General features: G+C 40.2%; 2 protein-coding genes across 2 annotated transcripts in view; both read right to left on the reverse strand.

Moving 5' to 3' along the window:
* abtb2b (ankyrin repeat and BTB domain containing 2b) overlaps positions 1–1,608 on the reverse strand; it is a 59,670-nt gene extending 58,062 nt beyond the window's left edge. Inside the window, exon 1 of the mRNA XM_088340890.1 lies at positions 294–1,608. Coding sequence (XP_088197016.1) covers positions 294–1,158 — 865 coding nt within the window. The 5' untranslated portion in view covers positions 1,159–1,608. The remainder of the gene's footprint in view (positions 1–293) is intronic.
* Positions 1,609–8,490: 6,882 nt separating this feature from the next.
* b4galnt4a (beta-1,4-N-acetyl-galactosaminyltransferase 4a) overlaps positions 8,491–22,759 on the reverse strand; it is a 216,720-nt gene continuing 202,451 nt past the window's right edge. The window contains exons 14-20 of the mRNA XM_088340891.1: positions 21,324–22,719; positions 20,281–20,639; positions 18,628–18,781; positions 18,472–18,544; positions 16,023–16,176; positions 15,788–15,914; positions 8,491–13,383 (exon numbers count right to left, since the gene is read on the reverse strand). Coding sequence (XP_088197017.1) covers positions 13,269–13,383; positions 15,788–15,914; positions 16,023–16,176; positions 18,472–18,544; positions 18,628–18,781; positions 20,281–20,639; positions 21,324–22,719 — 2,378 coding nt within the window. The 3' untranslated portion in view covers positions 8,491–13,268. The remainder of the gene's footprint in view (positions 13,384–15,787; positions 15,915–16,022; positions 16,177–18,471; positions 18,545–18,627; positions 18,782–20,280; positions 20,640–21,323; positions 22,720–22,759) is intronic.

The following is a 22,759-nucleotide window of genomic DNA, read 5'->3' on the forward strand; positions in this document are numbered from 1 at the left end:
TCAATCAAATCTGTGAATAATACTATGTCTCCTGATTTATCTTCAAGCCAGATGTACTCGTGAAAAGAGCCACATCTGGCACGTGAGCCATACGTTCCCAACTCCTGCAATAGACTGTGACTATTAAAATATTTTTGTTGCAGCCCTACTTGTACATGAGTGCCAATATTGGAGAGTAAGGATGAAATCTGATTAGATCTGGTATTTGACATGTATGTTATATCGGTTTAGCCATGCGTATGAATTTCATTACACACTTGAAAGCTCTCATCCATTGCCTTGAACAAACTTACCGCTTGCATTCTTGCCACAGATGAGGTGCTCGTAGGGCTGAAGGACTCCCCACAGCTCAGCTTCGTTGTTGACCACCCCCTCCAAGACTTCAGCACTGACCGGAGCACCCACCAAGCCAGAGTCGGGCACAGGGTGTCCCCGCTCGGACATTAGCACCCGGGTGGCGATCTCCTCCACCAGAGCTTCCATGCAGGATGTCATGCAGATAGCAGCATACTCGTGGATACGCACAGATATGCGAGTGTCCACCATCCAGCGGAAGAAACGTCCCACAGAGAAGGTCAGGCCGCAGCGGGCTGACTTGCCCTTCCTCAGCATCTCCCCGGCGCTCATGCTGTACATGGAGATGGCTTTCACCGTACCCGAGACGCAGTAGTCTGCTAGTGCCCAGCTGAGCACCAGCCGGATAGCACTCTGCACCTCAAAGCGCGTGCAGCGGCAATGCATTACGCTTAGCCGTTGGGCCTCCCTGCAGATGCGGATGAGCGCCTTACGGAGAAGAGTGGATAACCGCCGCACAGCCTCTGATGTGAACGCAATTGCAGAGACTTTACGCAGGATCTGAGCCACCTCGTCCTCAGTCCAGGGGAACTCCTCAAGCTCAGGCAAACGGGGACATTTAGAAAATATGTCTTCTGGGTCCTCGGGGAGAACAGTGTTGACAGTGTCCCAGCTGTTGTTCCTGCTGTTCATGGAGCCTGAGTAGTACCACCAGTTTCCCCGGTGAGGGGTCGTCAAGAAAGCTTGGGAGTTGGATTTGGAGGAGGACAGGCTGAGGGATTTGCACGAGTCACCCGCGCCATAGCCAGAGTCCAAAGTCAGGTCCTCCAAGGTTTTTATGTGAGTGTTATTAGCTCCAGCCATGATGAGGACAGCTTTCCGTTATCACCTGAAAGTCAAACTTTGTCTAAACTACCTCCCAGCCGAGCTGGATGAACCGGTTACACCGCATAACATTTGTCACACGAGTTACTTAAAAAGTTCTTTGCAGGGCACGAAGGTGTGTGTAATGTCCACTTATGATGAAGCGTGACGTCTGGTGTCCATTTTAACTCAGAAGTCAGGGGGGAAAAAACTCACCTTTCCTTCCTCCCAGGCAACAGAGATTTTTAATTTCCACCAACCAGCGTATCCAAAGTGCTTCGTCGTTTTTTTACCTCTACGCAGAATGTTTGAAAAATTCCTCCTACGATAAAGCGCCTAAAGCACGGATTTTGGTCCAATAAAGGAGAAAAAGACACGTTAGTTTCTGGCACTTGCCTCCAGTTGAGCCGAATGAGCGAGTGGGAGAGGGGCACCTCCAACTTCGCTTGGAACAGCAGGGAGGAGTTATCGTAGATTGACAACACGGTAGTAACTTGACAGCCCAATCAGGAGAAAGCTGAATATGAGGAAGCCAATCAGAACAAAGACGAATAACTTTATTCCACAAACGAAAGAGGTTGACTAATTTTGAAACATATTTTTTGTTGTTCACAATGACAAAATAATTTTTTTTTCACTCAACACTTTTATATGTTTAAAAAGCTAATTCTTGAAATGCTAATCAAGTTTAAATGTCTTTAAACGGTCCCCTGTGAAAAAATTGACTAGATTTTGCTGTTTTGTGTAGTACATTGGTCTCAAACGTGGTGCCCGCGGGTACCAGGGTGCCTCCTGAGGACGGCTAAGGTGCCTACTAATTTTCCCTTCAAGCGTCCACGGGTCTGAGCAATCAAATAAGTCTGTGATCGTTTCTGAGAATAACAGTGAGCATCATCAATCCTGCGAGTGGCAATCATATCATTATCAAACATGTCCAAAACCTGATCATCAAATCAACTTAGCGTACATTTTCCTGGCTTTCCGGCAACACTAGTTAGTTTTCCGAATTTCAATGAATTGGCTTATGTAATTTTGGAAAGGTTGTAAGGCCAACAGACGTCAGTTGTTTTTTACGACAACTATTACTTACATGAGATTTCCGAGTTTTTTTGTTTTGTTGTTTTTTTAAAGGATATTTTGCTACATAAGACTAACATTTTTCGGAATTATGCACAATACCAAACTGCCATCACACTTTTTAGCGAAGGTTCAGTACTGGCAAAAAGTTTCACTGTTACATTGACTTTGTTCCTGTTTTTTTGTATTTTTATTTTTTTTAGTTTTATTTTCTATTTTTTTCTTCTTCTGTTTCTTTTTTCCTAGCTTTTTACTTATTTTTTTCCCATTTTTTTCTTTTTTTGTCCTATAGTTTCTGTTTTTGTTACCTCCTTTTCTCTTTCTTTACTAAGTTTTTACTTCTTTTTTTTCCTTTTTCCTGCTATTTTCTTTGTCTCTTTTTTCTCTTTTTCATTTATTTTTTCTTTTGTTTTATCTTTCGCCTTTTTTCTTTTTTTTCCACCTTTTTAAGTCATTTCGTGCATGTTACAGAATACTCAATAATATATGGATGAAAGCAACAAAAGAATCTTAAGGGCCGTTTGGGTGCCGAATAAGCCAGCCTTTTTTAGTGGGCAAAGCCGAAAGAGCCACTTCTCTAAAAAGAAAAAGAGTGAAACTTGTGCAGCAACATGGACGTAGTCACATAGGTAAGACAGGTCATGTAGCTCCATAGTTTATCCATGCAGGCTTCAAATAACGTAAACCACACTTGTCTCTCTGTATTTTAATGTCTTAGTGATTTAAAAAAATACAATATTTGTATCATTTTTTTTTTCAAAAGCAAACTTAGAGGGCCTGACATAAGTGTTTGCCATCTCGCTGCTGCAAGTACCTAAAAAAACAAAAACCCTGCATAAGGCTGGGCAAAAAAATGGTGTTGTTTTGCTCACTTTGATTCTCCGTTATTTCTGTTCTTCCTTGGGTCTTGTGGCACTCATTTTTGGTACACAATACAGTAACATCTAGTGATCAAACTATGCACACTGTTATCTAAGTTGTTGTGCGTGTATTGGATGTATTTGCTTTAATGAAATATTGTCACCGAGGCATGCTGTGACTTTATGATACAAGCTGAAATAGTTTTATGTTTGTATCCCTAATAATCATAATGATGTACACTGTCCCTTAACTGTCATGTCATTTTTTGATTTTTGATGAAATCAAAGGCCACTTTGAGAAGAGGAGAAGTCCAAAGTCTTATTAGGCGTGAGTCAGTTTCTGCTTGCTTCATCCAGATTGCGTGAAAATGTGATGAGGACATCACATGCGTCATGTGTCAAGCCGTAAAAACAACTCAAAGAAGAATCAACCAGAGTTGAAGCTCCTATACTTGAAAATGATCAAATGTCCCCATTAAATCATCACCCCAGTGGATTACAATTAGTTTTTTACAGTAATACTTGAAATTGTTTTTAGAGTTGGAGCAATAATCTTTAATAAAGAGAAATAATTTCAAGTTTGAAGCTTATGTAGATTTTTATGTTATGGTTATTTCCCCTTCTAAAAATAAATTATGGTACTCTTATTGCATTAGGTTGAGATTATTTTATCAATTTGCATGCAGTGGCTGCTATAGACCATTGTTTTTCAATCAGTGTGCTGGGGCACATTTGTGGAGTGTAGGAAATTGCCCAATTTTATCCGAGAAAGCGTCAGAATCACTTTTATTATAATTGTGCTGCTACAGCAACATTACGGTTGCGCTCCAGTTGACAAAAAATATATAATCAGAAGACTAATTGTCACAGTTTGGCTGACAAGTTTGGTTCTCTCTCTCCCCCACTCGCTTTGCCTATTCCTTTTTTGGTCACTTCCTCCTTGGCTCTGATTTCCACTCATACCTGGTGTCACTTGCCCTGATTGCACCTTAATTACCTCGCCTCCTCACTATTCAAGCACTCCTGTTTGTGCACACATTTGCTAGTTCGTTGCCATTTTTGTCTCGTTCTAGTTTTGTTTCAGCCTTGCTTTGTTTTCAGTGTATCGAACCCTTTCCCGATTACGAATTCCGCCTGCCGAATATTTGGAATGTCGCCATTGTCGTGATTACCTAACTGGAGCCACCTGAGGTAATCAGCTGGCGTGCTGGATTGCGCTTCCTGATTGGTGGAAGCTTTCTACTTAAGCTGTCAGCGTCCAGAGATGGACGTTTGAGTGTACTCCTCGTTTCCATGAGTGAGCCTCCAACATTCAAGGTACCCACGATCCCTTTGTCTATTCCAAGCCTGCTTCTCGTTGCCTGACCCTTTTCTGTTACAAGTTTACGATCTACTCTCCCGCCCCGGCCACCGACTTACCTGCTACGTTGCTCGTCACGCGTTTCACCACGGAGCTGCCATTCCGTCCAAAGAGGCTTTCTGCCACCAAGACCCGACGTCTCAAGCCTGCTCCACCGACCCTTGTCCAAATAAACTATAAAACTGACGCTATTGGATCCGAGTGCTTGTTCTGGTCTCTGACAGCCATTGCGAGTTTTCCAGATCACCGAGACCATGCCATCCCCTGGACCCCGACAAATGCCTTTGGTGAAAAAGATACTGTTACCTCGATTTGTCTGTCCCGTTGGTTTACTGAACCTGGACCGAATAAACAACTCGTTGTTGCTTTTATCCCTGCTTCAAGGGCATCCTCCACAGTATTCACATCTAAAATAAAAACTATACAACTTAAACGTGTAACAAAATCAACGAGTCATTAGAAATACCTTCTATATGCACAATATTGTTGAATTTAAGTCAAAGTGTAAATTATTTATTTTAAAGTAGCACAATGTAAAAACAATTAACCATAAAATGGGGAAAAAGAATATTATGCAACAACTTTGTTTCCTCCGGGCACTCCGGTTTTCACCCACAAAACATGCGTGTCAAGTTAATTGGCTGGTCCAAATTGTCCCTAGGTGTGAATGAGCGAGCAAATTGTCTGTCCCTGTGTGCCCTGCGATTGGCTGGCAACCAGTTCAGGGTGTCCCCTGCCCACTGCCCGATGATTGCTGGGATGGGCTCCAGTACCCCCGCGACCCTACTGAGGATAAGCGGTGTAGTTAATGAGAGAGATGAGAGAACTGTTCATCTAAAAAAATAAAATAAAATAGTGGACATTAAAAAAAAAAAGGTTTTACTATTGCACTTAAGAACTGTGTTTACGACTGCAGTTTAGTGTTTGATAGCTTTGAGGAAGAAGCTAGCTCTCAGGCAGTCCATTCAGGCCTTGTGGAATCTGAATGGTCAGCCTGATGGTAAAAAAAGACGGTTGCCATGGTGTGATAAGTCTTTCAAAATGTGTTTAGCTGTGCTGGCGTAGCGAGAGCTGGCAATGTCCACCAAGCTGGGCAGGGGTCTGCCGGTGATCTTTTGGGCTGTGTTAATAACCCTCTGTAAGGATTTCCTGTCCGCTGCAGAACATCCAGCGTACTACGCCATAATGCAGTACGTCGGGAGGCTTTCAATGGTTGCATTCTAGAATTTTATCAGCAGCTTCTCGTTCAGGTGTTTGCTTAGGAGTTGGTAGCCGTTGGGCCTTCCGTATCACCGCTGAGACAGCTTCTTCCCTAGGGCCATCACAAGCCTAAACAAGCACAAAAAACTGAGAAAATGTATCTTGCGATATACCTATTTGTTTCCTGCTAAATGTTTTTGCACATAACTGTGAAAATATATGATTCACCAAACCCTTAACCACCTGGGTCATAGGAACAGAAATGCATAGCAAGCAACTTATTTGGGGATTTTTGTTGCTGCTAAAAGTTATTGTGCTTATTTCAGTGCACTTTTATACACTTTTGTTGTTCATTGCACCGTTTGTAACTTAGGTCAATATCTAGGCACGTTTTTAATATATTTTGCCTATTTACAATGACAGTCTTCTACCTTTTTGCCAATTTTAAAGACTGTATTCCATGTTTTTTTCCTGGTGTGCTATGTCTAATCTCTTTGCATACAATGTTTCACAAAGTTGATATCAATGACAATCAACACAATACAATTAATTTAAATTCAATTCAATTGCAAACATCAATGAAGGGAGCAATTGGCTGAGGTTGACAGTTGTATATACTGTATATATGTATGTGTGTGTATATATATATATATATATATATATATATATATATATATATATATATATATATGCATGCATGCATTTAATAAAGAGAACTACATCCAAGTTTGAAGCGCATGTTGAATTGCATGTGATTATTCTTTCTTCTCTTTGGCTCACTTTTACCAATTGTGCTAGATTGAGATTATATTATCAATTTGCATGCAGTGATTGCAATTGTGCCCATGTGTCCAGACACTAGTGTTATTTTTCTCTTTTAAGTCTTATGTTTATTCTTGAGTGCCATGTCTAATCTCGTTGTAAACAATGATACATCGTTATCAGGACCGGTCCAAGCCTTCATGGGGCCCTAAGCAGAATTATATTTGGGGCCCTGATTTCTATACAAACTACAACTCATTCCATGTTCTACAACTATTTGGAGTCAGGGGCATGTGACAGGTTATTCTTCTTTTTAAATATATTAGTTTCATCAGATTGGTTTTGAAATGACCACTATTAGAGCAAAATAGTTTATTAGGTCCCTGTTTTAAGCACGTCATTTGTTATTTAGTTTTGAAGTATTACTGTAGACTTTTTTTTTTTTGGTCATGATTACTCATTGCCCTTACCTGTGCCCGCTCGTTTGGCGCCAGCTGCAGCTCGTTGCTTGATTGATTCACCTCCTATTTGAACTCAGTGCTCCATTCACTCCTTGTCAGTCCGTCAGCAAACCTCCACATACGCAAGACAAGCACTTTGACTCTGGCTCCAGTCTGTCCCGTCTTCGTCCGTATCCCACCCTTCTGTTTCTTATTTCCCAATTGTCTACGGCTATTGACCTGTTTGTGACCACCGACCAAGCTCTGATCTCCCGTTCCGGCTATCTGCCCGTTTTTGACCATGGACCACGCGCTGATCACCCATGCCGACTATCTTCCCGTTTTGGCCATTTGACCACGCTCCGATCTCCCGCCCCAGCAAATCCACTCACTTCTGCATTACGATCGTGAGCTGTTTGCTTCTCCTGTCCAGCGAGCCCCAGATCGCTGGTGTCTGTTTCCTCGATATCCCAATAAACTTTTGTGTGAAACGTTACACGTTTGGGTATACCAATAGTTCTGGTTCTGACTTTTTTTTTTTTTTTTAGTATTTCTGAAGTCGGATTTTTATTGAAGTTCTGTCGTTTTTTGTCATGTTACTATAGTATTTCCATAGTAGTATTTTTTTTTAGTATTTCTGTAGTATGTTTGTATTTTGAAAGTAGATATTTTGTTTTTCTGTCATTTTTGGTATTTTTGCATTATTACAGTCGTTTTATGATGATAGTATTTTGGTAGTATTACTGTAGTATTTTTTTTAGTATTTTTGTACTATCGCTGTTGTATTTCCGTATGAGAATGTTTTTTGTATATCTGCAGTATTTCTCTAGTATTTTTGTAATACAGTATCTGTAGTTTATTTTTGAAGTGTTTTTGTGATATTTCCATCAGATAATTTTTATAGTATTGCTACAGGTGTAATTTTCATCGTTCTGTTTTAATCCTCTTGTAGTAGTATTTTTGTAGTACTATCTCTAGTAATTTTTTATATTATAGAATTATGTATTGGTATTTTTTTAGTATTTCATTGGAAGTATAATCGATGTATTTCCAAATCAGTATTTTTGTAGTATTTCCATAGTTGTATTTTTTTCATAGTTCTTTAGTATTTTTGTAATATTACTGTATCTTTTTGTACTAATTTTGGACTAAATAAATCTGTAGTAGCATTTTGTAATAAAATATTACTGTAGTAGTGTTTTTGTAGTAATTCAATACTATTTTATTTATTTTCGGAATGAAAGCAAAATAGTATATCAGGTCCTTGTTTTCAAACACAATATTTGATATTTAGTTTTGTAGTTATTATGTAGTATTTGTTGTTGTATTTCTATAGAAGTATTTTTGAGAAGACACACAATGTGACAATGGAGATAATGTTGGCACTAAAAAAGTCAATCACTCTCGAGGGCCCTTAGTGGTTGCGGGGCCCAAAGCAGCCGCCTCGCTCGCTTATTCCTTGGGCAGGCTCTGATCGTTATCAATAACAATAAATACAAAACGTTGAGACAATGTAATCCGATTTGTGGATGTTGACGGAACGCCCCCACGTGGTTGAACGTGGGGGCGTTATTTCATCTTACTAACAAACGCCTGTCAAGAGTAAAAACACCAAATAAGAAAGGGAAAGATGTGAGTTTAAGCATATAATTTTATATACAAAAGCAAACAAAAGTACAATACATTCTTAAAACCCTTATCTCTACAAAACAATTTCACAGAAATTACCTTGGAATGTGTATACCTATTTTCCACCAGTATTCATCTTAAATACAGAGCTAACCTAGTATAATAAAATTTCATTTGCCTTTCAAATTGCACCGTGTTAATACTAAATAACCTTTTATAGTTCAGACCTTTTCTACTGGAGGCAAAGAAAGGGCATTTAACAATCGTCGTCTGTAACAGATCATAAAGTAAGACTCGTAGGAGTCCAGCCTGGAGCCCACCAGTCAGTCCTCACCTTAAGTACCACACTGTATAGAGGCATTAAGAAGCTGCCCTGCAGGCGAGCTAATGGGAGCCGGTAGAGCCCTGCTGGACTGCAGCTGCCAGTAAGTCTCCATTACGCCTTCTGGTCCTGCTCAGTAGTCCCTTGTTTGCAACAATGATGCATTACTACAGCAAATGCACATAGATCCATTGTGTAAAGTACCAGAGCTTCTTATATGAAAGCTTAAAGATATTCCCAAACAGATTTTTTTTCAATTAGCCACAGAACATGTAGTGTTCCTCCCCACAATAATGCAAACTATTCCAGACGGTGGGAGAATCGGGAAATTTGGTCTCAAAGTTGACCCATCTTGATGTAGAGCTGTGACATCATTAAAGGAAAACAACACTTACAAATGGCGTATTCCTTTAACACAACATGTGATGCCATCTCCAAAACAGAAAGTGATTGTAGTAAACAGGGATTGCATGCCGCTCATTTCTGCTTAGAAGTAGGGGATTGTGATTTTTCGCTCGTTTTTCACGATTGGTAAAATGTTGTCCAGGTATCTAGCTCGTTAGTGTTGGAGCTGCTGAGGGCTTTTCTCTTATGACTAACCAGCTTCGCATTTATCGCCTATTTTCTTTGTTGGTTCCCAGTTCGCCTGGCTGCTCACTGCATGGTTTTTCATCGGCTACCATAGCGTTAGCGTCTGTTTTGCCGAGTATCTTGTTTGTTTATTGTTGGCCAGCATCGCGTTTGTCGCAGTAGCTGTTGCTGTTCTTCATAAATGTTTCCCTGTTAGCATAGCTGGCCTCTGTGATTTTTTTTGGGCCAGTCTCACGTTTTTCCGCCCAGGCTGAGACCACCTTTTGTTGATTGGTTCTGGTTAGCCCACCGACGGCGTCTTTCCGTGGGTTATTTTTGCCAGTTGGACTCGTTTTGGCTCCTTTGTTGTACAATTACTACATTTATCTGCGACACAACGCCTAGGCATTTTCCGCAAAAAAATAATAAAACTTCGCCTGAAATACTCGTAATCTCTTCGACTAATTAACATGTAAAACAACAGGGCGAGTGGCTTGATAGCATGCTCATGTTTCCCTGATGATGTCACAGCTCAGATGACAAGGACAAGACATGCTGTGTTCAAAATGCATTATCTTGGAAAACAATTGGAGTATACTCCTATAGATGAATATTTTAAGCAAAATACATGTACTATTTCCTCCAATTTTGCATGTTTAATAATTTGGGATTATCTTTAACTGAGATTATAATGATTTAAAAGCCCAGCCTTCATAATAGTTTGACAGTCCTGTTCCTCTTTGTGTACCGTGTAGAAAAACTGCCTGCAGCTCGACTCTTGACGAAGGCACACATTTGAGTTTCAGGTAAGCGTCATCTACATACAGACATTTAAAATATTGTAAATCCCAGAAAGACAAAACATTTTAAAACAGGGATGTCAAACTCATTTTAGGTCACGGGCCACATGGTAGAAAAACACTCCTCAATGAATGACCTAAAAAGTGTGCCTTTGCTATAGGGCTAGGGGATTTTTCGGAGACTCATAGCTTAAGTTTTACTTTGTTTCCAGGATGTAAGATCATAAAAGGATGAACTAGTTCTTTTGTTTCCTCACTATGTCTTTTTCCTTCCCTAAAACAAGCCTTCATGGCCTGGCATTGCCAGTCCGATAAAATATTCGATTTGGATACTTGGAGTGGTCAAGAGCTGACCAATTGGCCACCAGAGGGTGTTAGAGACCCATGAAAGCAGAACACGCGATAGCAGATGTTTATCGATGTTGTCGGTACTTAATGAGGGCTGCCTTGCAGTGAAGCCTAGCTAAAGACACTCAAGGAGGCCTTAAGTATAACTGTGAAAATTTTTACGAAAGTCTGTTCAGCCGTTTAGGAGCCTATAAATCACATACAAACAAACGCAAATCGGGATCTATGAAGTAGGTTAGATAGATAAATTATATTTATCTCTTGTGGTGTTTATCAATATATGTAAAAAAAACATTGTAACTTATTCCCACTGCAGTATTTCTTTCAACTAAGGGTAACTATCCAAACTGGAAAGTGAAAAGAATAGTATACAAACACCAATTTAAGTGCAAATTATTAAATTAAAATGTCTTATTCAGCTTTTTATCTGAATAAGACATTTTAACTTCACGGTTAAATTCTGTAAAAAGCTTTCGTGTACATCTGCAAATACACCCAGGAGCTAATTTTTAATCCAGGTACTAACCGATAATTTCCAATCACTGGGAAAAAAAGCGTAGTTTAGTGGCAAATATTGAAGTTAAGAGAGACATCCAAGCACCACCCGCAACTACAATTATAGTGCCCTAAACAGCCCGTCTGTGACTTCTATTTTAACTAAAATAACATTAGGATGGGAGATTCCTCAAATGTTCTCTGGTTGATAAATGATACACAGCAAATAGAGCTGCAAAGAAAAGTTTGCCTTTGGAGTGGCGTCTGTCTTTAGCGACATCAAGAGGACATAGTTAAAACTGCACGTCACCGACGTGATGCGGTTTATATTTATTTTGTGCTTCCCTCAGGATTGTCTTACAACCTGATCTGGCCCGTGGGCTGTATGTTTGACACCCCTCTTTTAAAGCAACATCAACATAACTCATCTCCCCTTTCAGTTGTATTGTTCATTTGAGGTTAGAGGCCTGGCGAGAGAGCAGGGTAGAAACAGTATATTAAAAGGTGTAAAACTCTTCACAAAGCGGTGTTTGAAAAAAAACAACCACACAATAATTAGTCCATCAATAATCGCTCACCATAAGCACAAATTTGACTGAAGGCAAAAGAACAAATGTAGTTCATGACAACGACCAAGAGTAATTCTATTTTAAAACACCTGGAACTCTGTACAAAACAGAGCTCGTCTGTATAAAATATGAGAGTAAAACAGGAGTGAGAATGAGAGACAGAAAACATAACAAAAAAATAAGAGGATGGTGCACATACTCAGGTATGGTTCATAATTTAGGTCCCAGTAGATCGCTATTTCTTCTGCTCAGAGGTAAGATCTTAATCCCCAACCCGACCCAAATTCTATGCGGGGTCGGACCCAATATGTCAATCACTACGTTCGGGTTGAGCCGGTATTCTAAAATTCCTACGTCCTACAAATACCCAGGGCACATGGGGGCAATGTGCAAGTTTTCCTCCGACTTAGTCCTATGTGCCTTTGAATGCGATAATGTATTCAGCTGGATGCAGTAAGTACTTACGATTTTTTTTGGTGGTCTTATTTGTCTCTTTCACTGTTTCAAAATACTATTTTCTGACATAGCTTCTAACCTTGGCGTGTTTTCTGTGGTAGCTTTTTAGCATGGTGTTTGTTGACTACGGTAATCACGTATGTATGCATGCCAACTCTTGTTTTCAGGAAAAGTTCTGTTTGCAATTATTCTGAGTTTCAGTTTTGCTGTTTTTTCTTCATTATATAGAAAACAAACGTCTGTCGGATCACCCTGCGGTAGGACGCCTCGACAGGGTAAGATATTTCAGCAGAACACCGGGTTTACCTCTCGCTGTCTTTTTTTATATTATACACCCGTTATTGTTCCTCTGCCCGCACTTGATTCTTAAAGACATACTGCTGCTTTTGTATGACCCACTCAAAACGATGGTCAGGCTTAAAATGTTCCTGTGAACTGTTTAAAGAATCAGTCAACGATCGAAAATTGTTGTTTAATGTAAACTCTGCATAAAGGATGTAATAGTAATAAGAAATATAAAAGATGTACATGTTTACAATCTTATTCAACTTGGATTTTGGCGCAAAAGACATGATTTCATTTGTTATCATAAATTACCTCTCCTCCTCCCGAGTCCTCAAAAATAAAATGGGAAATTTTGGGGTTGCTTCGGGCTTGGTCCTGTAAATCAAGTTGACTGGTTGGGATCAGATTGGGCTTCATCACCCGCAGGTCTGGGTCGAGTCGGACTGAATTTTTGAGACCTGATCTTACCTCTGGTTCTGCCAGACTGGCCACTAACAGTGTATCCAGTGAGGATTATTTATTTCACGATCTGGAGCATATTTTCAGGCATGACGACGCACATTCACATTAAACTGTGCACATCCTAAAAAAAGATCTCATCATAAAAAGTGCTTTCATAATCTTCTTCCAACCACACACAAGAGTATACATGTGCACATTCATTCAGACAGAAAGAGAACTGCTTTCCAGTTCTTCTGGAAACATTGCACTACTAATGGGCAACTTGAAGGTAAAAGACCAAAAATCTCTTCCCTCAAGCAGTCCAGATGAAGATTCAAAGTTATTCAGGAGTATCTGTTTAAACAGCTCACTTCCAAAGTTCGCATTTGGACTTTGTTCCCTCAAATAGAAAAGCTTACAAGAGGAAGCTGAAAAGATTGGCCGTCACTGAGCGCTCTCAGTGGATCTGCAGGTAGATTGGAATTCAGGCGCGGCATTATCCTTTCACTATTTTCTTGTTCTGGGCGTTCCACATCCCACGTTTGGAGTGATAATAGTGAAAAAAGTTTCTTAAACGTAGTCTCTCGACCTCCAAACCATTCTGCAATACCCTGTGGGTAGATGTGGGGGGGGGGGACAAAAGTTTTACTTTTCAATGTGCACTTTTGACAGTGTGAGCCTTTTATAAATGACAACATAAGCAGTGCCATGCAGTTAGTGGAGGCAGGTAAGGTTGGGCCTAAGCTGTCATCAATTCTGTATAAAATAAAAAAGTATGATAAATGGTTATTTCTATTCAGGTTTATAGTTCCTTTTCTTTTGACTTAATAGTTTTGGGGTTTTGTTTTTGAAAATCAATGAATTTTCAACATTATTTTATGAATATTAATGCAATTTGTTAGCACGGCGGATGAGTGGTTAGTGCGTGTGCAGCACAGTTCTGAGTTCATGAGATCAAACGTTCCTGTGTGGATTTTGCATTTTCTCCCCATGCTTGCGTGGGTTTCGTCCGGGCACTTCGGCCTGTCTAAATTGTCACTAGGTGTGAATGAGCAAGTGAGTTGTCTGTCTGTGTGCCCTGCGAATGGCTGGCAACCAGTTCAGGGTGTCCCCTGCCCACTACTTGAAGATAACTGGATGGGCTCCAGCTTCCAAGCGACCCTACTGATGATAAGCGGTGCAGATAATGGATGTATGGATGGATATTAATGCAATTAATATGCAACATTTTACTTTGCTGAGTGTCTGCAGATGCAGGGTGAGGCATGCAATTCTCTTGCCCTGTGGCAGAGAGCGATATTGAGACTAAAGATTTTAATTTTAATTTGACGCACACTTCAGCCCTTGGCAATAGTATTAGTGGTAGTATTAACAAGCTAACAGCAAGTTTAGCAATCAAGTAACTTGTTTTTGTGGTACGGAGTTTTTTTTTTTTTTTCATAATTGTGGGTCACCTATCTATTGATGCTTTTATTAATTGGTGGTTGCCACAGTAATGGGCAAAATTGCATTTGCTTGTCATCGTTCTTCGATCATGACAGGGAACTCCAATGATACCAAAAGGGAACTTTAGTATGTTTTATATATAACTTCCCCTGCTGTTCAATTTGGATGTATAAATTGATAATGTTGGTAATGGCAACTAATTAATTGTCCCAGAAGAGCATCTGTAAATTTCCAGTCGTCACCACAGGGTTTTGTGTTACGAGTGTATGGATTGTGGAAAGAGCATCTCGCCGCTTTCCCCTGTTCTGCACATGTTGGGAATTAGGCGACCACGCACAACAATTATCAAGCAAGATTGCTACTCGACGCCTTTGGTGCTGTGGAATTTTCCTCACAGAAGTGCCCCTGCACAATTGACGCCAAAATAAACTGATGTTCGCCAGTGGCGGAAGGTTTGGTTGGGGCTTAAGATCTCTGTTGTAAAATGAATAAGTTCTAAAAACAAGAGTAATACATTTGTAAATCTATATAGTATCACTAAAAGATTATTCAATACCAACTAATTTAATGCCGAAACCTATGAATATTTTTGCAAAAGCATTGTTCCTTAGTGCTGAAACGTGAAAATGCATTTTAATTGTTTTATTTTAATTATAAAGGGTTTGGCACTACTCATCAGTAAGTATTACGCCTCTGGGAATGATTTCAGTATGATAAATTACAATTAGATGGCAGGAGTGACTTTGACCAGATCTTTGTCCACAGATCAAAGAAGTTTACTTTCTCTATCCGGCGAATAAGTGTGTGCAGGCGGCCGCCTTTGGCGAGTAAGCATAGTGAAGCAGTGTGGTGAGAGTCGCGAGACATTGAGTCCAAATACTGGCAGTTAACTCTTCAACATTTTCTTTTTAAAAAAAAAAAATGTCCCATTGGAATCGTCTTTTCAGGGAGGGATGACGTTACATGCACTTCGGCAGGTTCCCCGAGGGAACGCAATCGTCATGGTCACCAAGATTGTGCGATCAAATCACCCAAAATAGTGGACGCTGAAAAGTTCTTGCAAAGTGCATGCATCATTCATGGATAAGTTCAGTGTTCTTTGAAAAAACTGCCATTTTGCAAGCAAAATTCCATTGTATTGTTTATGGAAAACATTGTTTAGATATTGGAGAGATCACAAATGAAAAAAAAGGACTGAAGTGAAAGTTCTGGTTGAAATTATTATTGGTGCTTCCACAAAAAGCTGTTTTTCTAACAAGTGTTCTTGGAAACGAGTATTTTCAAGAGACTTAGAAAACTGAACAATGCTAAAAGCTAGTAACACACCTTTTCTAATGACACATGAGGGTTCAAGCTTTCATATGATTGTATAGCTACGGAACAACATTTTTTGTAGGCCTTAAAAATGAGTCGAAATGGCAAAAATTGGTTGGCACTGGCTCTCCTAATTTGAGAAAAATGTCTCAGCCCAAGTTGCGGCATAGTGTACAGTACATGCAGTTTTGTTCAAATCAAACACAGTAAACATGTAAAACAAAATGAACTCTTTCCAAGTTTTAGTCGAGTTACCTGTCCAGAAGCTCCCAGTCTTCCCCGCCCCAACGGTCTTTGAATTCTTCTGTGTTCATCCCACCGATTTTATCAAAATCAGACTTGTAGATCCCGAACAGGCCAAATCCATTTACCTCCCAATAACCTGAAAAAAGGAAATGCTCAAATAAAAACTGGGGAACACTCAAGAGAAATATACCTAAAATGAAAGTGATTAAAAATATATCCTAGCGTGAGGATTTTCTTGTGATACCGTCAGGTTCTAGCGGCGAACTCCCGCAGCCAAGTCTCATCACAATAGGAGCAAAAGCAAGGCGTCCTTCCACACAGTGCTTCCTGATGCTCTCCAAAATGTTTGGAGGGAAATGGATGTGAAGGTCACACAGGAAAACGATGCTGTGGCTATCCTGCCGCAGGGGAAACAAAGAGTGATTTTTATTGCAGTATTGTAAAGAGAATAGAAAGTTTGACTGCATGTCACAGCTCGTTGAACGCCGTCACTGTTTACCATCTTGTTGGTGTCCGATAGCTAACAATTGAGATTTTTGCCATATCACATACTAAAAAAATAATTAACTTGTAGTCTCTGAGTCAGAACATCGGTACCAGTACCAGCCTATTTTATGGTATAAGTATTTACGAAGGTAGCCTGTCATGGTTCAGCGCCTGCAGTCCGCCCCTTCTCCAGGAGATGGTAGCATTACCCCATTTCCCGATTTACCTCTCAACTCCCCCTGTCCAGATGCTCCCAATCAGCTAATTATCCAACTCCTACCATAAATACCCCAGCCTCGCATTCTACTTTGCTGAATTGTCTTTGAACCCTGCTTCTCTTCCCAAGACTTTCTTCTTCAGTTCCCTCCTCGTTCCAAGGCCTTCCTTTCCAGTCATTTTATTCAAGGTACTCCCAAATCTTCTTTTCAAGATCTTCGACACCCCAAGAACACCTTTCCAAGTTTCTTTCCTACGTGCCCCCTCCTCTGTAGTCCCCTCTTCGTCCCAATAACTTCCTCTCCAGTTGACTTCTTCAAGGTACTCCCAAATCTTCCTTTCAAGACTTTTGCCACTCCAAGACTCCTCTCAAGTTTTCCTCTCAAGTTCCCCCTCCTAAGCTGTCCGGGTTCCACTCTCGCTTCTCTTTAATGAATTTTGTTTTTGCGGTTGCTGTTGGGTTTTGATCACATGCACGTTTTATTTTTCCTTGTGTCCTGCATTTGGGTCAGTCCGACATCCCGTGACATAGCCTTCTAGTGACCATTGAACAATCATAAATCCTGAATTGAAAATAATGAAAACTTGGCGTTATATAGTATTTGGGATGTCTATTTTTTAAATTTGAAGCTAAAGTATATCCTTTAAAGGATCCTGTTTTACTTTCTGACACTTGCAAAGGAGACTGGTCACATTCCTAAACAGAATATGGTGATAATGCCACGTTTTATTTTATCCTAATTGTGTTTGAGAAACACCACATCTCATTTTCTTGTGATTTTGTTTGTTTTATTTCCCTTTTCAGCCCATAACATTGGGTACCCAAAATGTTAGCGATACGGGGAAGAAAAAGTGGAAAAATAGTAACAACAAAGATGGACTAGAAGACGGAAATTATTATTTACTTTCCGACACTTGCAAAGGAGAATGGTCACACTCCTAAACAGAATATGGCGATAATGCCTCGTTTTATTTTATCCTAATTGTGTTTGAGAAACACCACATCTCTTTTCTTGTGATTTTGTTCGTTTTATTTCCCTTTTCAGCCCATAACATTGGGTACCCAAAATGTTAGCGATACAGGGGAGAAAAAGTGGAAAAATAGTAACAACAAAGATGGACTCGAAGACGGAAATTATTCAAAAAAAAAAAAGAGTATGAGTGTCTGCAATTGAAGCGCGGCTTGAAGGTAACAGTGAATGGTTTGAACATGTTAGAAATGATCTTTTTACTGGTATATTAATGTTTATTATCTACATCATTAAATCATTATAATTGTTTTAGGTCCCATTTTGATGATATTCTGAGTACAAATGTATTCAGTATGTGGCTATTCTAAAGTTTATATATGATTTAGGCTTGTATATTGGTACATACTATACTTGAAGTCGCTTTGGTTTTGCCGGTCATTTTGGTGTTTGAAAAAAAGGTGAATACTTTCTACCCTCTCTGCTTGAAACCTCACAACCCTTTTATTTGATATATTTGACAAGTGGGCATACAGTATATTCTGTCGTAAGGGTGGAATGGAAGGTCACCAAGTCAGACCAGTTGAAAACCACTGCACCAAACAAACAACAATCATCATAAATAACTACTAAAGGATTTCTAACCTTTCTTATGCTTCCAAAGCCTGTTATTGCACCATGGCAGCACTGTCACTCAGGTGATGGATCAACGTCTGTACAGTATATTGTCCAACTCCTCTGATAGGAGGTGTGGGTACAGGTGTTAAGTTTTTTTTTTTCTATTTTGACTTATTATGCATTGTTTGTTTCCCTCTGCTTCTACAATCAATGAGTCGGATCAAGTCAAGCCATTTTTTATTTGTAAAGCCAGTAATCACAAAAAAGTGTTCAAGGGCTGCACAGACTACCATTAAAACATCCCCTGATCTAAAACCTACATGAGGGCAAGCAAAAACTCAAAATCCTCAGCATGAGGAAAATGAAGAAACCTTGAGGTATGAGATCTTTGTGTTTTTCTCTTACCTCAATAGTGTCCACTCCAATTTGGAGCCCTGCTGATCGCTCAAAATTCCCTTCTCTCCTTAGGTACTCGTATCTTGGCAAAAACGGAAAACATTTACTGAGTCAACAATCAAACGGTAACATAAATCTGATGTGGGTTGTAAAAGTGGCACACACCTCGGAACGGTGCTGTCCCTCAGCGCTTGCTCCACATCCATATCTTCGCTCTCATAGTCAACAATGATGATGCTGAAATTGTTGTCCTTGGTCTGCTGATGAAGCTTTTCCATGTCAGAAATAAATTGTTGGACCCAGCGAGCTTGGTTCTTCACTGAAAAACAAGTGTTAAAGTGTTGAAGTCAGTTCCATCCATCCATTATCTGCACCGCTTATCCTCAGTAGGGTTGCGGGTTGCTGGAGCCCATCCAGGCAATTCACTCATTCATTCACACCTAGGGACGATTTGGACTGGCCAATCAACCTGACATGCATGTTTTTTGAATGTGAAAAGAAACTGCAGTGCCGGGACGAAACACGCACAGGGAGAACATGCAAACTCCGCACAGGAAGGCCTCAAAACTGTGCGGCAGATGCGCGAACCACTCAGCCTCCGTGCTGCCGTTAAAGTCATATTAAAGTCTAATAAAAGTAATCCATAAATAAAGTCTTTATTTTGGGAAGAAAGTACCTAAAATTAAATGAGTGTTGTGCTCAAAAATATTTTCATTTGTGAATTTATATGTATAAAAAATTTCAGGATAATTCCGAATACTTCAAGGGCAGATATTAACTTCAAAGGCCTACAGTATAATTAGGATGATTTAATTGCACTGCAAAAATGTTTTGCTCTGTTGGTAGATAATTTGACAAACTAGGTATCATGTATCATCTTTTTAAGAAAATCAATGAACATGAGAATAATATTTGTATAAACAACAGATCATTTTAAGTATAATTTAATAAGCATACATAATTTTAATTAAACAATGAACAAACCTTAAAGCCATTGTTGTGTGTAATATTTGACCACTAGATGGCACTGTATCAACTAATGTGAACAAAAAACAGTGCCAAGAGCACAGTGTAGGAGCAAGATGGCAGATAATAATGGCGGAAACTTCTAGTAAGGGATTCCACTGTGTAATATAAATATAAATTTCCCAACTTACGATTTTTTTGTATAAACAATTGCATTGGTATACTAGTTTATGTATTTTTGCTAAGAATTCAAATCAATGATTATTTTACTTAATGAAAGATTTGTGTACTACTAGAAGGAACTAAATGTTACAAACTGTCCCTTTAAGAATATACACAATTATTGCTGAAAACAACAAAAAGAACCCAAAATTATATTCTGTTTTCCCTTTGTAATCTTAAGTGACTCTTAGTGGTAAATAAATTCAATTTAAAAAAAAAAAAATAGAAAACAATATTGTTTAAATAATGGGCAGAAATACATGAACCATCATATAAACATGCATTTTTAAAAACACTTGTAAGTCGAGAAATGATCATTTATTTTATATGACATGAGCTTTATATATAGAAAGCTGATATAAACGTCAGCATCTTGCTGCTACGGGTTCCAAAAAACCTAAAAAAGGGCTGAGCAAAAAATGAGAAGTAAAATGGTGACTGAGTTCCATAGTTTGAATCCTTCCCTGTGCTTTTTATTACTTGTGATCGGGTTTCAGACCTGACGGTGACATCTAGCGGTCAAATAGTACACACTGTCCCTTTAACATCTCCAACCTCAAAAAAGTTTTGCCCGAAAAAAGGAGATTAGTCAGGACAAAACAAATTACAGTAGGTATCACAAGCAATGACCTGGAACCACAAAGTGCACCATGACATCTTTCCTCCACTGTAACATCACTGGCTGGCAGAGGAGAGGTTTGGCGAAGGCCGTGCTCCAAGCCGTGGCCCCGGGCCGTGAAGGAGATCTGGTGGGGGACGGGTGCGGAGCGGTGCTGAAGTTAGAAGCCGAGGCGGAGGACGGTGCCATATCTGTGTTTTCCAGGCTTTCGTCCACTTGCTTTCCCCGGTGGAGCAGCAGATAGATGTACTCCGACAGCCGCACAACACTGCGGCCCCGTTCCATCAGCTCCAGCTCCACCAGGTAGCGATTCCCTCTCGCTGAGTCTCGCCGCTTCTCAACGTTGATGATTTGCAGAAGGGTATAAATCCTGGGTGATGGATACAATCAAGTTAAGGAGAAAGAAAAGCAGCACAATTTGAACTAGAATGGCTCCGTGCCATTAGATTAGATGCAAAACCATTTTTGGATAACATTTGCCCTTTTATGCTCTGAAAACCTTTTTTGTTGTTGTAATTTTTACAATTTAAAATTTAGAGGTGTTTTACAGCTTTACAGTGTTCATTTGTTCATCTTAATGATTTAATTTCCTCAAACCACAGAACTTTCAAAAGTCAGTTGCTTTGTATTGGTTTACGAATCGATGCTAATGTAACAAAACTGTCATTAGTTTCATTATTTTTCCAATTGAATTCCAATTGCAAATGTTTCTGGATGACGAAAAAAAACTCAATTAATTGTCTGAAAGCCCATTTTATCATGAAATGTTCATTGTCAGTGTTTATCAAACTGCTACTTATGATTAGATTAGAAATCTATTAGAACAAATAAAACAAAAAGTTGCTTTCTTTACAAGCCAAATTGAAGGATCTGAGCTAGATTTGAAGAAACAGTAGACCAGTGCGCAAAGCACACTCAAAGGACCACAAAGATAAATGTAAAGAATCAGGGCATTACTCATTTGTACCAGGAATCAATTTGAGTACTGTGAGAATTTAACAAAGAATATGTTTAGCAAGATACATATCATATAACGAATTGGTGTTTTTCTTACCCGCCGTTACGTTCGTTTAGCTTCTCCATGTACTGAGCAAGCACATCCACCACCTCACTCTCTGCCAGCTGGAGGTTCCCCGACACATTACAACGAAGGTCGTTCCAATCGGAGCGCAGAAGCTCAAAGTCCATCGGGTTGACCGAGAAGGTCCTTTGCCAGTTAATGCTCTCCTCCGCCCAGCCCGGCCGGGGCTCCACTTCCTCGTAACTGTAGTCCGACATCTCGCCCTCTTCCGGTTCTGGCTCTGGGTCTGAGCGGTTCAGGTCCTGCTCCAGGTCTGCAAGATTAGGATCCGGCTGGGACTCTGTGATCTCGGTGGTCTTTAGGTAAGAGGTGACCCGAGGTTGATCTTGAATGTTTTCTGTGGAGTTGAGCCATGGAGAAGAATGCTGCCGATTGGACCTTTGGGTTTGTGGGTGCGATTTGCCAGGATGCCCACTAGGGGCAGTGGTATTTGAAGCTGTCACGTTCCCTTTGCTGTGGCTCCCATTTATGAGTGCTGTGTCCTTCTTGGTAGACTTTGGAGTGTTGATACTTTGATTGTGAAGAGAAGTTTTGCTCCCTTTGGAGTGTGGGGCAGGCCACAGTTGAGGGGAGCTCACCGGACTCCACCCGACATGCTCCTTGTCTCCAAGTTTGACCAGCCTTGTGGTCTTCCCAGTTTGGTAAAGAAAGACTCCAGGGAATACTTGTCTTGGGTGGCGAGATGCCCGCTCCTCCTTCCTTTCTCGCCGCCGTTCCCTCTCCCTCTCTCGTCCCCTGTTGGGCCGAGGCCTGGTGATGTAGACCTTATTCGCCTCTGTCTTCGTCTTCTCCTCCTTAAAATTATACTGATGGATATTGTTGCCGTGGGCAGAGTTGCTCAAAATCTGTTTGGCATGACTAGCAAGGCCAGGGACAGAGGACCTTTTAGGGAAAAGGAGAGGTCTAGGAAGTTTGGGTGGAGACTCAACCTTCTGCTCCTCTTCTTTAATATCTGGGATGAGTCCCTCAGGGCTGTTTCGGCTCCATGATAAAGAACGAATAGGAATGACACTATTTGTGTCAAAATGATGCATCCTGGGTTTAAGTTCTGACCGCCCTTCTTTTGTATCATGACTCCTGTTAACCCTTTGCTGAGCTTTTCTCCAGGTTCTGTCTTTTACCATCTCATCTCTGTAGGTGAAGTGTCTCATTTCTCTGCTTTTCGAAATACTATTGTTTATTACCTCCTCCCTCTCATCAGGGTTCACTTCTTTATTTCCTATTTCTTGACCTGCAAACGTAGGTCTAGGTTTAGGATGTTTGGAGGTGTGGCTTGTCTGACTGAGGTGAGAAATCTTCTTGGGCTCTGGCGTGCCAACAATTTCTGCCTCATCATCCACATCCACCACTTCGTCTTCCTCCAGGAAATCTGGAAACAAGTAAAGAAGGCATAAAATGAAAAAAATGAT

This window comes from Urocampus carinirostris, chromosome 7 (assembly GCF_059441175.1).
Source record: "Urocampus carinirostris isolate Australia breed hairy pipefish chromosome 7, RoL_Ucar_1.0, whole genome shotgun sequence".
Classification (NCBI taxonomy): domain Eukaryota; kingdom Metazoa; phylum Chordata; class Actinopteri; order Syngnathiformes; family Syngnathidae; genus Urocampus; species Urocampus carinirostris.